General features: G+C 37.6%; 6 protein-coding genes and 1 non-coding gene across 7 annotated transcripts in view; 6 read left to right on the forward strand and 1 right to left on the reverse strand.

Annotated features, from left to right (window-relative positions):
- Window positions 1–371, forward strand: part of LOC104748135 (putative pentatricopeptide repeat-containing protein At1g28020) — a 1220-nt gene extending 849 nt beyond the window's left edge. Inside the window, exon 4 of the mRNA XM_019236639.1 lies at window positions 351–371. Coding sequence (XP_019092184.1) covers window positions 351–371 — 21 coding nt within the window. The remainder of the gene's footprint in view (window positions 1–350) is intronic.
- LOC109129062 lies at window positions 617–3277 on the forward strand. The gene is made up of 2 exons (XM_019236640.1): window positions 617–633; window positions 713–3277. Exons 1-2 carry the CDS (start codon window positions 617–619, stop codon window positions 2964–2966), a joined length of 2271 nt encoding a protein of 756 aa, XP_019092185.1. The 3' UTR covers window positions 2967–3277.
- On the forward strand, window positions 3856–3929 carry TRNAV-CAC. The gene has a single exon. It is a non-coding gene; the product is annotated as a tRNA-Val (tRNA).
- LOC104748136 (PRA1 family protein A3) lies at window positions 4049–6193 on the forward strand. The gene is made up of 7 exons (XM_019236534.1): window positions 4049–4423; window positions 4519–4559; window positions 4709–4787; window positions 5231–5317; window positions 5387–5475; window positions 5570–5641; window positions 5740–6193. Exons 1-7 carry the CDS (start codon window positions 4266–4268, stop codon window positions 5841–5843), a joined length of 630 nt encoding a protein of 209 aa, XP_019092079.1. The 5' UTR covers window positions 4049–4265; the 3' UTR covers window positions 5844–6193.
- On the forward strand, window positions 7105–8967 carry LOC104745339 (eukaryotic translation initiation factor 3 subunit G). The gene is made up of 2 exons (XM_010466540.2): window positions 7105–7566; window positions 8247–8967. Exons 1-2 carry the CDS (start codon window positions 7230–7232, stop codon window positions 8783–8785), a joined length of 876 nt encoding a protein of 291 aa, XP_010464842.1. The 5' UTR covers window positions 7105–7229; the 3' UTR covers window positions 8786–8967.
- LOC104748137 lies at window positions 9438–9908 on the forward strand. The gene has a single exon (XM_010469821.1). It carries the CDS (start codon window positions 9438–9440, stop codon window positions 9906–9908), a length of 471 nt encoding a protein of 156 aa, XP_010468123.1.
- Window positions 13222–15197, reverse strand: LOC104745341 (protein phosphatase 2C 37). The gene is made up of 4 exons (XM_010466541.1): window positions 14608–15197; window positions 14185–14517; window positions 13981–14086; window positions 13222–13881 (listed from the first exon to the last, which is right to left on the reverse strand). Exons 1-4 carry the CDS (start codon window positions 15052–15054, stop codon window positions 13583–13585), a joined length of 1185 nt encoding a protein of 394 aa, XP_010464843.1. The 5' UTR covers window positions 15055–15197; the 3' UTR covers window positions 13222–13582.

Consider the following 15197-nt stretch of genomic DNA (forward strand, 5'->3'; position numbering starts at 1 on the left):
GAAGATCATTGTCCAAACATCACGTACGTACATTGCCACAGATTTCATCCCCCCCACACCACACTGTCTACATTTCGGTTTGGAGATGACAGAAACATAAAGAACTACGCCAAAATGTTTGACTGGAAACCGATTTCTAATTTCTATACAAGTTTGTTTTACATTCAATATTTTGTTGTATGTCTTTTCCATTAATATGAGAATGCTAAGATAATGTTTCAATATATATTTAGAACATTTATTTTGAAAGTAATTAATTATGCAGAAATTTTGGAGCTATATCTGTTATTTAAATTCTGGATAGAACATGGATCTAAATCTTTGTATATCTTCCTTTGAATGTGCCACAGCCTGGAAACAACAGGTCTTGAGATTAGCATTTATTAAAAGTAAACGAAAGTATAAAATAGTTCTACAGAAATTTTATTGGTCTCATTCAAATCTGTAGATTTAATTAACCTTGATCTTATATATTTTTGAATGTGCATTACACAGCGTGAAAACAGGTCAAGGGAATAAATTTAATGATAATTTTATCACAAGTAAACGATGACCAAAGTATAAGATCTGGTCATTCCTAATAATATAGACAACACTGTGCTCACTAGTAGAAGATATGGAGGGGATATGCTTGTTTATTAATATGAACACTCCCATTTACTTAACTCCACGAGAAGAACATCAACATACATCGATCAATATCATAACAAAGCAGCAAAAACATGAACAAAAAAGGAGTACCTCCTCCTCCACCTCCCCCACCTCTTGGATTTGGACGGTATCGAAACAGAAACGGCAAAAATATGGACAAAGAAGAAGTAGCTCCACCTCCTCCAACTCCTCCACCTCTTCCATCTTTTGGATATGAACGTTATCATAACCGAAACGGCAAAAAGATGGATAACGAAGATGTAGCTCCACCTCGACGAGCTAACGGCAAACAGATGGATAACGAAGATGTAGCTCCACCTCGACGAGCTAACGGCAAAAAGATGGACAAAGAAGAAGTATCTCCACCTCGACGAGCTCATAACCGAAACGGCAAAAAGATGAAAAAAGAAAAAAGGAGAAACCGCAAAAAGATGGACAGAGAAGAAGTAACTACACCTCCTATCTCCCCTTCATTACTGAGACAAATCTCAGAGCCACCCGCTCTTCCTAAAGAAAACCCAAGATGTCCTGTTTCTCATTCAACTCACCCTCACACACTCTGTCCTAGATTAGATGGGAACACTAACTCTAGTTGTTTTTCATGCGGTGAATATGAATCTCCCTTGATCGAAGACCAGAACTACCATTTCTTCTGCCAAACCTGCGATGTGGTGTTCCACAGAGTTTGTCATATGTTCCCAAAGACGTTAACACATCCTTATCACCTCCAACACCCTCTTACTTTCACCTACCGAAACTACGAAACCGGGTGCGTATCAGACAGTAATATAGATGAGTCTTTCTACGCTACAGTTGTATCTGCTGGCTCCAACATCTCTGATCCTAAGATGTTGGGATCTGTCGAATCTGATCAATGCTCATGGTGTGGCAAAAAAATCCAAGGCAACTGGTTCTATCGTTGCTCTATGTGCAACTTTTGTTTGGATCTCCATTGCTCCCAAAATGTTCCACTTCTTGTTGTCACAAACCCGAAGAATCATCATCATCAACTCGTCTTCTACAAGCGACCACTCTTGACTCCATGTGATGATTGTGGGTTGGTCAATGTGTTGGATCCAAGCTATGCTTGTTATGAATGTGATTACATGGTCCATCAAAGTTGCATCAACTTACCACGAGTTATAAAGATCACGCGTCACCAGCATCGCCTTTTTTACACTCCTTTCCTCCAATCCAAGATTTCACCATGTCAGATATGCTACCAGACAGTTGACACCAAGTACGGCCAATATTTTTGCAACCGCGAGGATTGCTCTTACGTAGTTCATTCAAAATGTGCAACACATGAGAACGTATGGGACGGGAAAGAGCTCGAACGGGCACCTGAAGTACCAGACGAGATTGAAGATATCCTCCCATATAAGAAGATTTGTGGTGATGACTTAATAAGACACTTCTCTCATGACCATCTTCTAAAGCTCAAGAAGTATGATGGTGTTAGAGATGCAGAGAAGCAATGTCAAGCATGCATCCTTCCTATAGACTGTCGTGATTTCTACAATTGCACGCACTGTGATTTTTTTCTTCACAAGGTATGTGCTCGCCTTCTTAGAAAACTGAGTCATGCGTTACACAAACACCCTCTCATTCTAGACGCCTCTCCTAGAATACACTATGATTTCATCAATTGCTCAGCTTGTTCTAGAAAGTTCACTGGTTTCAGGTACATATGTACCAAAGCTAATTGTGTGTCCAAGCAAGTTCAGATAGATGTTCGATGTATTTCATCAGTTCCTGATTATTTCACGCATGAAAGTCATGAACATCCTCTGTTTATCTCAACGTCTTCCAAAGGTGAAAACAAGACTGGTTGCGTGGGTTGCAAGAAGATAGGTATGCGGTCTTACCTACAGTGTACTAAATGCAAATTTGCTATGTGTTATCAATGCGCTACAATTCCAACTCTAGTAAGCTACAAATACGACAAGCATCCTCTGTCTCTTTGCTATGGAGAAGAAGCAGGTGGTAAGTATTGGTGCGAAGTATGTGAGAAAGAGGTTGATCCAAGGGAAAGGTTCTACAAATGCAACGAATGTTGTATCACTATCCACCTTCATTGCATATTCACATCTTCTGCTTATATGAAGCCTGGTTTCAGATTCAAGTATTACTCGTCCAAAGTGGAAGTTCGTCGCAACAGTAACATCACTAGACCGTATTGCGTTGAATGTGGTCATCGTTGTCCAGGTTATATCTACTACAAAAATGATAACTCTGTAACCGTTACTTGTTCTTTGAACTGTTTAGAGAAAAAGCTGACACGACGGCAATCACAAACATTAAGACAGACTTGAGATGAAGTATCATCTCAAATGTATTTCTTTTGGGGGAGATGAACCAAGATGGCTTCAACAAAACAGTCTCCTCTCTCTCTCTCTCTCTCTGTCCCAAATATGTAAGGATCAAAGTATCAAACCAGTGTCCTTGATGGACCTTAGTTTACAAGCAAAGCTCCATTTTGTTAGGTTCAGGGTTTTCATTAAAATAAAGATCCAGCTCAGGATGAGTCAAAGAAACTATGTATCAGCTAATAATAGAGTATTCAGAGTACCACTACAAGTCTGATAGAGAAACTTTATATGATTAAAGAGAAGAAACCAAAAAATAAGATCACACTTGTGTGTGTGTTGTGTTACCTTGCCTTTGGTTCCGGCTACATGGATAATGCTCATCTTTGAAAGGTCATCTTCCAGGCCAAGACTCTGCATATGCGTTGTTGTTTACGTTAAGAAAATACACCATAATCAAACAGAGAAATCAGAAAGAGAGTAAAACAACCTTGACATAATCAGACATCAAACTGAACTCTCCTCTGTTGCGCCTTGGGATCAACGATGACAACACAACGAACCAGCGTTTCCTCTATGGATCACCACCTGCTTTTCGATTCAGAACAAAATCTCCCATAGAGTAATGTCATCAGTCATCGCCATGATGATTCACAAAAAAGTCGACGCTGGTGAATAATGATGATTGATGAAGAAGAAGAAGAAGAAGAAGAAGAAGAAGAAGAAGAAGAAGAAGAAGAAGCCAATAGAAGAGCAGGATGCGAGAGCTAGTAGATCACGAACGGCACGGTGTGTGGTACCAAAAAAAGAAAGAACAAACGAAAACAGCAAACATTCTTTGTTTCGTTCATATGTTTTTGCATATATGAAGATAAGTAGAGAAGTAGACATGAAGGTCTGGGTGGTGTAGTCGGTTATCACGCTAGTCTCACACACTAGAGGTCCCCGGTTCGAACCCGGGCTCAGACACTTTTTCACATTTTTCTTAATTTTTTTTTTCCTTCCAAACTACGTTGATGCCACGTCATCATCTGTTACACGCACGCTATTATGTTCGTTTCGCACGCGGGGAGGCACTGAATGAATACACAACACACGTGCCAATCTTCACTTTTCCTTGTTTCTTCCCTCATTGCTTGAACCACAGGGAAAAAAACACAAAACAAAACCTGAGAATCAAAATACCCACGAATTCGAATCCCTAATTAAAACCCTATTTTTCCATCTTTGTCTTCGAATTCGTGTAGCAGGTTATTGTTTCCCTCTTGTGAATTATATCGATCTCTGTAGTTGTTGAAGAAAGAGATGGATTGGGATAGCGTAGCTGCTGAGGATGTGATTGAGGCGCTAAGAGAGGTTGAATGGTCGACGAGTCCTCGTTCCTTGGCTGAGTTCTTCTCCAGATTCGCTTTTCCTCGATCTTTCTCTAAATGGATGAGCCGTCTCAAATGCAATCTCTACTAGTATATTTTAACTCTTTACCCTCTTTTTCTATATATATATATGCTTATTCGTGTTTGCAAATCCAAGTGTTGATTTTGATTCATTCTTGTTTCAGCTATAGGACGAATTACTTCATCCTGTTGATTTTCGTTCTGGGTATGTTCAAAGTTTCGGAATTCCTTTTCTTTTTTTAGCTCTAAATGAGAAATCTGGGTTCTTTTATGTAAGATCCTCTCTTGAGTTGTGGTTGATACTTAACAACAGGGTGTTAAAACTCTTTTTTTTCTCCCCTTTTGTTGACTCAGGACTTGCACTTATCACGCGACCTTTGGCCATTCTTGGTGCTGCTCTTACAGCCTTAAGCTTAGCTTTCCTAAACGACAGGTATTTTCCTATTAGTTTCTTCTTGTGTTTATTGTTGCTTATAAATGCATTTGTTACCCTATTTTTTGTTGGTTCACATCTATAGAATGATTAGGAGGAGAAAAGAATGGTTTAGGAGGAGGTTCTCTATATGCTCAATGATCAGCCCTTGTAGTGGTTGTGCTTACTGCTTAGTATTAGATTCAATAGGTAATGGCCCTTGGTTCTTAAAACTTTGAGTGTTTTAAGGTTTCTCTAGCTTCAGTGATTAGCACTTGAAGTCTCTCTGCTTAGAATTCAATAGATGTTGACGTTGTTTCTAAAAACTTGAGTGTTGTATAAGGTTCTCTATTTTCAGTGATTTAGTTGTTACTAATCTGAGGGCTTTGTGTGTGTATATGTAATCATGTGTCTTCCTTGGCATCTATGTCAAACGCTCTATGGGGGTTTGTTGTCTTTTGCAGTTTTGCAGCTACTTTTAATGAGAAGATGATCCGGACCATTAGGCATTTCTCGCCACATTTAGCTGCAAAGATGAGGCCTCCTCACATGTAAGTACTATTAATTTGATTCCCCTGGAAGATTTTTTTTGGTATTTATTGCTTGCTTACACCTTTCAGGCCTGTCATCCGCGGGAGATCTGCAACTAGAAAGACAGTCTACGTTTGTGGCCAGCCACGTTTGGTATTTGTCTTGATTGGCTTAACCGGTATTTATATCTCTTTGTTAAACAATCTCTCTCACCTATTGATATGCAAACTTCTTGGTGAACTGATTGCAAAGTATTCATTTTCCTTATGTAGCTAGTTTTGTCCTGTGGTTTACTTCCTGCGGTTTGCTATGGGTTCTCTATGCATTTACCACTGCCCTTCTCAGTAAGTTATACTACTTCCAAGGATTTTTTCTTTTATCTCTTTTTCAGTATATGGTCAAGTTTCCATCCTTTAACTTGAAATTTTCTTTTATCCATTAGTGATCCTTCTTCACGCAACCCTGAGAACTCCAAACCTCAAGGCACGCTTGAACACATTCCGTGAAGAGTTCCGGGCTGTCTGGCGCAACTACAGTGAACTTTAAAGTCAGCAGGAAGCATTGATTCGATCTTGAAGCAAAAACCAAACCGGGACATAACGGTTTCAACTAAGGACATGAAACTCCAATTCCTCCCATCATGTGCACAAACAATCGCAGTTATTCTTGTCTTTCTAGTAGTAAGCTAGTAACTCTATAAGGCCACTTATCTGATTACAGATACGGCTCTTTGTTCTAGTTAGTTGAATAGAGAAATACAAGGTTAAAATCGCAGACAGAAATGTAGTGTTTTGCTCTATAAGGTTCCTTGTATTGCTGCTCAACACTAAGGTCAGTTGTAGTGAGACTCCTACTCTTTTAGCCTTTTACAGTGTGGTAATGATTCAGCTAAACAATATCTTCCTTTACTTCTTATACGCAGAGTTTTGTTTTTGGTAGACAAAAACATGTGGGCTTGTTTGTGAAATCGGTACATTATAAAAAGCCCAAAAAACATATACTGCAGAGGGTAAGGTTCGATCACTGGACCAATAACCACCAAAATTACTACTCTCTAGCAACTAGGGATGTCAATCGGGCTAGTCCGGTCCGGCCCGGCCCGAAACCCGTAAAGCCCGCATATGTTTGAGTCTAGCCCGGTTTGATCCGAAATATTTCCGAACCTATATTTTAAAGCCCGAGCCCGACCCTAATAGGGCTATAGGGCTTTCCGGGCTTTTCTGGGCTTATCTTACAGATCAAAAATTCAAACTTATAAGCCTTAAAAAGCATTTTTCAAAGGTGCACTATAAAACAAATCAATCAAAAATTTAATAATTTATCTATATTTACTACAACCAACTTAATTTAATAGAAAAATTTTAAAATTAAATAAAATTTCTATACTTTAACCAAATAAACTAATATATAATTCATATAAAATATCATAGATAAACATTCTAAAAGTATTAAATAAGGTTATTAAGTAAATATGAAAATTAGGATTATAGTTTAAAACTTTATTTACAATAAATCATTTATCGAATATTGCAATCAAACAAAAATGTTAACAAAAAAGTAAATATATTTCTTAAAAGGGTTTTTCGGGTTGGTCCGAGCCCGGTCGGGCTAAGCCCGAAAAACCCTATAGCTCGAATAGACTGAGTCCGAAAAGCCTGATTTTTTCTGGACATATATATTTAAGCCCGAGCCCGATGTTTTTCAAAGCCGGGCTGGGCCAGCCTGCGGGCTTTAGCCCTAATTGACATGTCTACTAGCAACAGAGCAAAAGATCAAAACGCTGCGTTTTAGTTATAAGGCGGAGTTACGAATCGCACAGAGAGATAAGATACGAAACCCTAAAAGAGCTTCTTCTTCTTCTTCTTCTTCAATTTTTAGGTTAAACCGAGGAGGCAAAAGCGGCGCATCTGAATCCCAAAAAAACGAGAGACGATGGCGATCGATTCACAGCAGAAAACAAGCAAGTTCCGATGGGGGGAGATGGACGAAGACGACGATTTGGATTTCCTGCTCCCTCCCAAGCAAGTGATTGGCCCGGACGAGAACGGTCTCAAGACCACGATCGAATACAAATTCAATGATGAAGGAAACAAGGTCAAGATAACGACTAAGTCACGTGTCCGTAAGCTAGCTTCCGCGAGGCTCAACAAAAGAGCCATGGAGAGGAGGAACTGGCCTAAGTTTGGTGATGCTGCTAATGAAGAGGCTGGGAGCCATCTCACTATGGTTTCAACCGAAGAGATTCTTCTCGAACGTCCCAGAGCTCCTGGTAAATTCCTTATCTCTTTGAGATTCGTGGGATTGTTAAAATCAATTTTGCTAGGATAAAGTACTCACATTTAAAGATGTTGTCTTTGATCTGTTCTAACTTAGGGATCGTATCTGATTTCATTAGTCTTGTTTGTTTTAGTCTGAGACTATTGGAGGAAGGTGACCAATTAGCGAATCACATGTTAGCCGTGAGGCTACTTCCTTTGTGTGATTGGTCAGTATGTCACCAATATCAGTTGATTCTTGTTTGTAGTCCCATTCCTGAGTAGGAGCTGACATTGTGCTCTCACTTTTGTGGCTGCTTACTGTACACCTAAATGTTTCAGCTTTACTTAATTCTCTTACTTGATGATGTGAAGCTTTTAGTTTAGATTGTTAAATCTTCAAGCTTTTGTCCTGTGAAATGTCTACTTTTTGTGTTCTTAAAACTGATCCCTCTGTTTCAATGATAAGTTCCTTGTCAATGTTAGTAGCGCTTTCTTGATCAGTCTATCTGTATGTATAGCCCACCAAAGATGGTGTTAGTTATGGGCTTCTAGTGCAGGATTAAGTTGCTATGTTTGATAGAGGATAATTTCAAAGATTAGTAATTCTGTGGCTATGTAGTACTGTTTAGTACAGAATTCACTGTTTATTAGGTAATCTTTGATCTAAACGGTATGTGATGTGATAATTCAGGTACCAAAGCGGATGATTCAAAGGCAGCAGGAGACGGTTTGTCTCAGCTGGGTAAAGGTGCGGTTCTCATGTTGTGCAGGATATGCCACAAGAAAGGAGATCACTGGACATCAAAATGCCCTTACAAGGATCTAGCTGCACCAACCGATGTCTTCGTCGACAAGCCACCCACAGGGGAATCATCTACCACATCCGCTGCGCCTGGAACTGGCAAGGCTGCGTATGTTCCGCCTAGCATGAGAGCAGGTGCAAGCACTGTTGGTTCAGACATGAGGAGGAGGAACGATGAGAACTCTGTGCGTGTAACCAACTTGTCTGAAGATACCCGTGAACCAGACTTGATGGAGCTGTTCCATCCGTTTGGAGCTGTCACGCGTGTCTACGTGGCCATTGATCAGAAAACTGGAGTGAGCAGAGGATTTGGTTTCGTCAACTTTGTGAGCAGAGAAGACGCTCAACGAGCAATCAACAAATTGAATGGTTATGGGTATGACAACCTCATCCTCAGGGTTGAGTGGGCCACTCCAAGACCTACCTAGAAAGAAATGTCTGATGAGACCTTAAAACTCTTCTCATTCTCGTCTTTCCTGTTATGGATTTTTGTTTATTGACCATTTTGTTTGTTGGTTTGGTTATGTACGAATAGATAAGAAGTTGTTCAACTTCTCTTTATTACATAAGGCATGCTACCAATTTAAGGTTAAAAGGTTTTAATCAATCTCATATATTCGCAAAGGTTATATGATAGCTTTGACACTACTTACTATCACTTTTTTGAAAATGGTTTTTGAGATACGAGTTTTTTTTTCGCCTTATACGTGAGTGTAAGTTAATTAATGGGACTTGGTAAACTATGTGAATTTGTTATAACTTCTCAAGACAGGAATCAAAATATATCATATCGAACATGTGTTCTTTGTTTTTTCCATGAATTACATTATTCCTAAAAAAAAAAATTATGTTAATTTTCCTTTTATTTCGTCTAATTAACAAAATGTTAATAAGTAGATTCTTTGAATTTGTAAATTATGAGATTTTCGTATCATTGAATAAACAATAAGAAAATTTCCTTTTGTAAAAATTTAGTCTACAAAAGAAATTTTCCATTTATTTTGAAGCTACATATATACTACCATAAGTAATTTTTTCTTCAAGTAGAAGCTCAAATCTTAGATTTCCATCGGAAAAAAAATGAAGAAGGTTTCACAACTCAGCATTATCTTCCGTGACGAACTACAAAATCTCCACAAAGACTCTGTCCAAACTCTAGATGTCGCCGGGAAAAACCAATCTAGTAGTACTTCATCGTCGGACAACGAACGCGACCGATTCGCCAGCTTGTTTTCTCCTTGGTCATCGTCTTCGTTTCAAATGCCTCTTCAGTACCCGAATTACACAAAGGAACAGTACGAGATTATGTCGGAGGAAGAACTCGATCGACTTCTCAAACTCTATGGTCTGCCAATAGATGTCGGTGACTTGTCTTGCAAAAAAGATTTTGCAGTCGGTGCATTCTTGTGGGAGACGGGGTTAAATTCTTCAGTGGATGAGCGTGATTCAGTTAACCCTAATTCTTCCGGTGGTGATCTGGATGAGAGATCTTTGATGGCATTGATGACGGTTCTCGTAAAAGATTTGGTTCAATTTATATTTCGTGTGTAGCAAGTTAGGAAGTGAAAATTCAAATATTGCTTGGCCCTAAAGTTTCGTTTCTGGTTGTTTATATATGGATCGTTAGTTATGGTTTAGGAAGATAATTATTTACTATATCATATTACTTTGCTTGGCCCTAAAGTTATCGTCTTTTTTTCTACAACTGAACGAACGTCAAAAGACTCAAAACCCCCAACTGAATCAGGAAAGAAAATACGGATTAGTGCAGTTTGCGAGAAACTTACCGAACTTACTTTTATAGTTATTTGTTATTTTGGTTTCGCCAAGGTTTTGTAATTTCCGTTCGTTTTTGATTATGAATGAAAGAAGAAATAATGACTAATTTTATTTATAGCGTTGGTGGCATCCTCCAATCCCCATATAAAAGAGGGAAAAAAAAGCCAAAATTCAAGAATATTATAAGTTATGAGCAAACATAATTACCGAATGTTCATACCCTAATCAGGTATGCTCATAAATCGAAAATATCATGTTCTTGTGGAGCAATATGTTATATGTGGTTGTTTCTTAGGTTTTTCTAATTTGATTTTCTGACACATTTTATAAATGTGAATTCAGCTTAGCCTAGAGTTCAAGAAAACTAGTCAAACAGTATTCATAAAAGAGAAGCAAGTCAGGTTGTAACTTGTGAGAATAAACAAGCAAGGGTTGTGATTTACAGTGACTTTAAAAGCTGCCGAACAATGAGAAAAAACAAAAGCTTCAAATTCTAAGACCACCGACCAAGAAGAAAGATAACAGCAAAGAGTCTATCAAACTATAAATAGAAGCATCATCTAAAACTAAAATGTATAGAAATTTTTTACAAAGTTGCTCGTTGGCGCTAATGATCTTCACCTTGAAACTGCATCATTATCCGACTGGGATCCTTTTAAATCATGAAGATGGAGATGCGACGCTCATATATCTTCTGCATATGGTGTTCTTCTATGGTTTGTATTTGCTTCGGTAGTCTCCACTCTCCAGTATAATTAATCTAGCAACTTTACTAGATCGTGAACATTTATTTTTTCTTTACTTCAATTAACTATATACCATATGGAAATTTCTATCTTTTACTATTTTAAGACATCTTTTTTTTTTCCATCGTTGACAATTACATCATTTAGTAAAAAAGAAAAAACATTTTCGAGTATCAAATACAATATTATTTCTGACAATGGTGGTCTCGTAATATCATGAGGTCATCAATCCACATCCTCGGCGTAAACCAGGCTCAAGTCTCTCTATAAGAGTTAATTAACATCAAAGTCACCCAAATTGTAAGAAAAGATATGTTATCTATCTTGAAGCATATACCACATGCAGAATATGATTCCAATGGGAGAATAACATTTTCTATAAAATTGTTCTTCGTTTGGAATAAAACTATCAGTAAACGATTTGAAAAATAGAAAATATTACCGAGCATTTTACTTATGTGTACTGTAGTCCTTGCATCGTTCAGCAAATATTGTCAAAAGAACAAGTTCCTCCATTATGCTCCAAACACGTGCAACAGCATTTATAAGTTAAATCTATGCTAGCAAAATGGATTTTGTTTAACAAAAAACGTATAGCGTTCGTTGGTTGCTAAAAATAGACTTTCATATACGTGATACTCAATTGTTAACTTATGTGTACTGTAGTACTTGCATCGTTCAGCACATATTATCAAAAGAACAAGTTCCTCCATTATGCTCTAAACACGTGCAACAACATTTTAAGTTAAATCTATGCTAGCAAAATGGATTTTGTTTAACAAAAAAACGTATAGCGTTCGTTGGTTGCTAAAAATAGACTTTCATATACGTGATACTCAATTGTTAACTTTTTTTAATGTAAGACAAGGAACTCACGATGTCATGTAGCCTTCTTCAACACTATAAAGTATGAACCATTGGGGGACATGAGTATAATATTTAATCGGACAAAAATGAAACAACATTATGATGTATAGAGAAAGAATTAAAGGGTTAAAGAATAATTGAGAAAGATAGGTCAACATCAAATCTTGGAAACCAAATCTCACATACACCAAATAGACGCGTGTCATTGTTTGATTGTCACAAGTAGGCATAATAATCTTATCTAAGATCCCACTTGTGTTGTGTCCCTCTCAATCCCCCAACTCAACTCTTATTGTGTTGCCCTCTCACTCTTTCCACGAACCCAACAGGCAACAGCTAAAAAAATCCATGATTGTATAACAAACATTATGCAATTCCAATCTGATAACATTTGGCAGTGCCTTATCTTTTGATGGTGAAATCTCCTAACTTCGACCATTTCTGACCCTACTGGATTAATTATACAGTTGGGATGGATAAATTTTACCGTAGTTAGTATGGTGTGATGATGTTACACTTTCTTATGCAAGAGCTTCTACGGTTACGAAAAATGTGTTCAACAAAACCCCATCATATAACACACACTAGTGGTTTTACTAAAAATCAAAGAATCCCATTTAGATGGTTAAATTGCCGATTTTCAAAATCGATAAATTGCCGATTTTAGATGGTTAAATTGCCGATTTTCAAAACGATAATGCATGAAAACATTAGCTAGTCCACGTCTAAACACTCATTCATCAACCTAGCAATACACAAAAAAAAAAATATTAACAAAAAAAAAAAACACACAAAAAAGGTACCCGAACGTATGATTTAACGCCTAACAAACAATTATAAAAATTATTGTCAAGTTAATATACAACATGATTGGATCATAAAATAACTATTTGATTATTTGGTCATTGTGGCAACTGACAAGTTGCAAGTAATGGACGGTTACGGGTTGATATAATATATACTATTTTTTTGTTCAAGTTGATAATAATAAATTCATAAAAGAATTTGAAGATCATTTTCTTTTTCCTTATTTCTTCCTAGTTGATACTATTTTAGTCAATTAATCAAAAATCCGTTTTAATAAAAAGATTGATTCCGACCTTAACTGACATCAAGCATTCGATAATGTTGGCCAGACAAGTCTCTTAACTATCTTCATTAATTTAAAAATATCTAATACTACTAAATTATTGTACTTTTTTGTTTTCATTGATATTCCAGCTGAGTTTCTTCCACCAGATTATTTTAAAACAATATCTTTACCCTAATTTTTATTTTAAGAAATCGAGAATTAACTTCACTATAATTTATCCTTGAATATTTATTTATTTATTTTACAATCACAAAATCGAATGCGCTAAAAGTGACACACGCTATGCCACGCCAGTGTGTCCCATGCCAATCACATATATAAAATTAATTTAACTTTGAGATAGCTAAAGATTCGTACAAAACCGGCTTGGATTTCAAAATCAACAACAAGAAGTTTTCTTAGTACAACTTAACGTATTACTGTTTAGTGTTTACACATCATACGTACGATGCCTAAAGAAAACATTACACGTTTACGGAGTATACGACTAAATGACTTAACCCAAAGATATTTATTAAAAAAATATAAAATACGCAATTTCCCTTAAACAGCTCTTTTTCTTCCCCAGCCTGAATTAAGAACCGTTTAAAAAATAACCTTAAATGAGTAAAAAAAGAAAATCTAAAGAAAATAGAAACGAATAAAAATTACAATTAGGCCTTATGTAACAATTTCGTCTAATACTAATTACTACTCCCACAATTAAAGCACTAATTAATTAAGACGACGACGACTGATTATTACTTATTCCTCCTCTTTCTCAAGTCAACCACCACGACGCTCACGTTATCGGAGCTCTGTCTCGCTAAAGCCAACTTCGTCAATAGCAAAGCCGCGTCTGAACACGCGTTGTGAGAGTCCTCACCATCCACCGAATCAGCACCTCGAAGGCACATGCGAGCCACTCCACAAGCCGTCTCATTAGGCACAACGTCCCATAGTCCATCACTTGCCAAGATCAAACACTCATCTTCATCTGTTCGATCCGTCACTGTTACCTCCGGATCCGGAATCACATACGGTTTCAAGTAATTATCGCCTGTTTAACAAAAAAAAAAAACAAAAAACAAATCAGATTTAGGTTTAAAAATTAGCTTTCCAAAAAAAGCAAAAACACACAAGGAAAGATCTAACATACCAATAGCTCTAGACATCGCAAGAACTCCAAGAACCCTAGCTCCATCCCAATAAATAACCCGCCCACCCGCTTTTTGGATCCGAATCAATTCATCGGGTCGATCCGGCTATTCAAAAACAACACAAAACACACTTAGAAAACCAAACGATCTCGTTTTACATATACTAACACAATCCATTATACACATATTTACTTATAAACTACCTTGTGATCAACGGAGAGTGGTATAGCCACACCGTTACGGCAAAGCACGGCACGAGAGTCGCCGCAGTTAGAGACAACGATCTTCTCCGGAGTAACGACAGAGACAACAGCGGTAGATCCAACAGCATCACACTGAGGAGACTGCAATTCACATCTACAAGAGTTCTTACGATTTGCACCAGTAACAACTAAGTTACACTCTCGTTGGCTAACTTCTTTGTCCATTTTTTTAAAACACTTCGTCATCGTCTCCTTCCACACTTCCTCAGAAGCCATAACCTCAACCTCCTCTTTCACAATATCATGCAACCTTTCTCTACACTTCTCCGCAACCTAAAATAAACAAAAAAGCCATAATTAGAAACTAAACAAACATCAAAGACGGAATTAGAAAGTTAAAAGATGGTGTTAAAATAAACGTACATGAGAGCAGCCATGGCCGTCAAAGACACCGTAAAAATGAAGATTCTCAGAGTTGCGTTGAAGAAACGAAGGATGAATCGAAACAGCATCTTCCATATCTCTCCTCCTACCACAAACCGACGTCGTACCGATCTTAGGCACATCGGAGAAGAAACAACTCTCTGCTACTACTTCCGTAACGGAATTCGAATTTGTAGTAGTAATCTTCTTGTTGCTTCTCACATTAGTTTCCAGATCTAGAGTTCGCGGAGGAGCATGTAACACTGTCGTCTCGCGTCTCTGACGTTTACGGGAACTTTCGAGAGGAGGAGCGACGGCGGAGTCAGCAACAATCTTGATCGAAGGGAGTAGATCTAACCTCCGTCTTAAAGAAGCACGAGTAGTTGAATCAACAACAGGTGCCGCTGGTTCAGTCTCTCCAACAACACCACAACAAATCCCAGCCATTTTGCTCTTCTTCTTCTATTAAACAAAAATAATAATAATATCACAGCAAAAAACTTGGTTTGAAAAATTTGCAGAGAGATCAAAATCAATCAGTGAGAGAGAGAATGAGAGAGAGAGAGAGATATTATAGAGGAAATGGAATG

The sequence above is a fragment of the Camelina sativa genome, chromosome 15, assembly GCF_000633955.1.
Source record: "Camelina sativa cultivar DH55 chromosome 15, Cs, whole genome shotgun sequence".
Classification (NCBI taxonomy): Eukaryota; Viridiplantae; Streptophyta; class Magnoliopsida; order Brassicales; family Brassicaceae; genus Camelina; species Camelina sativa.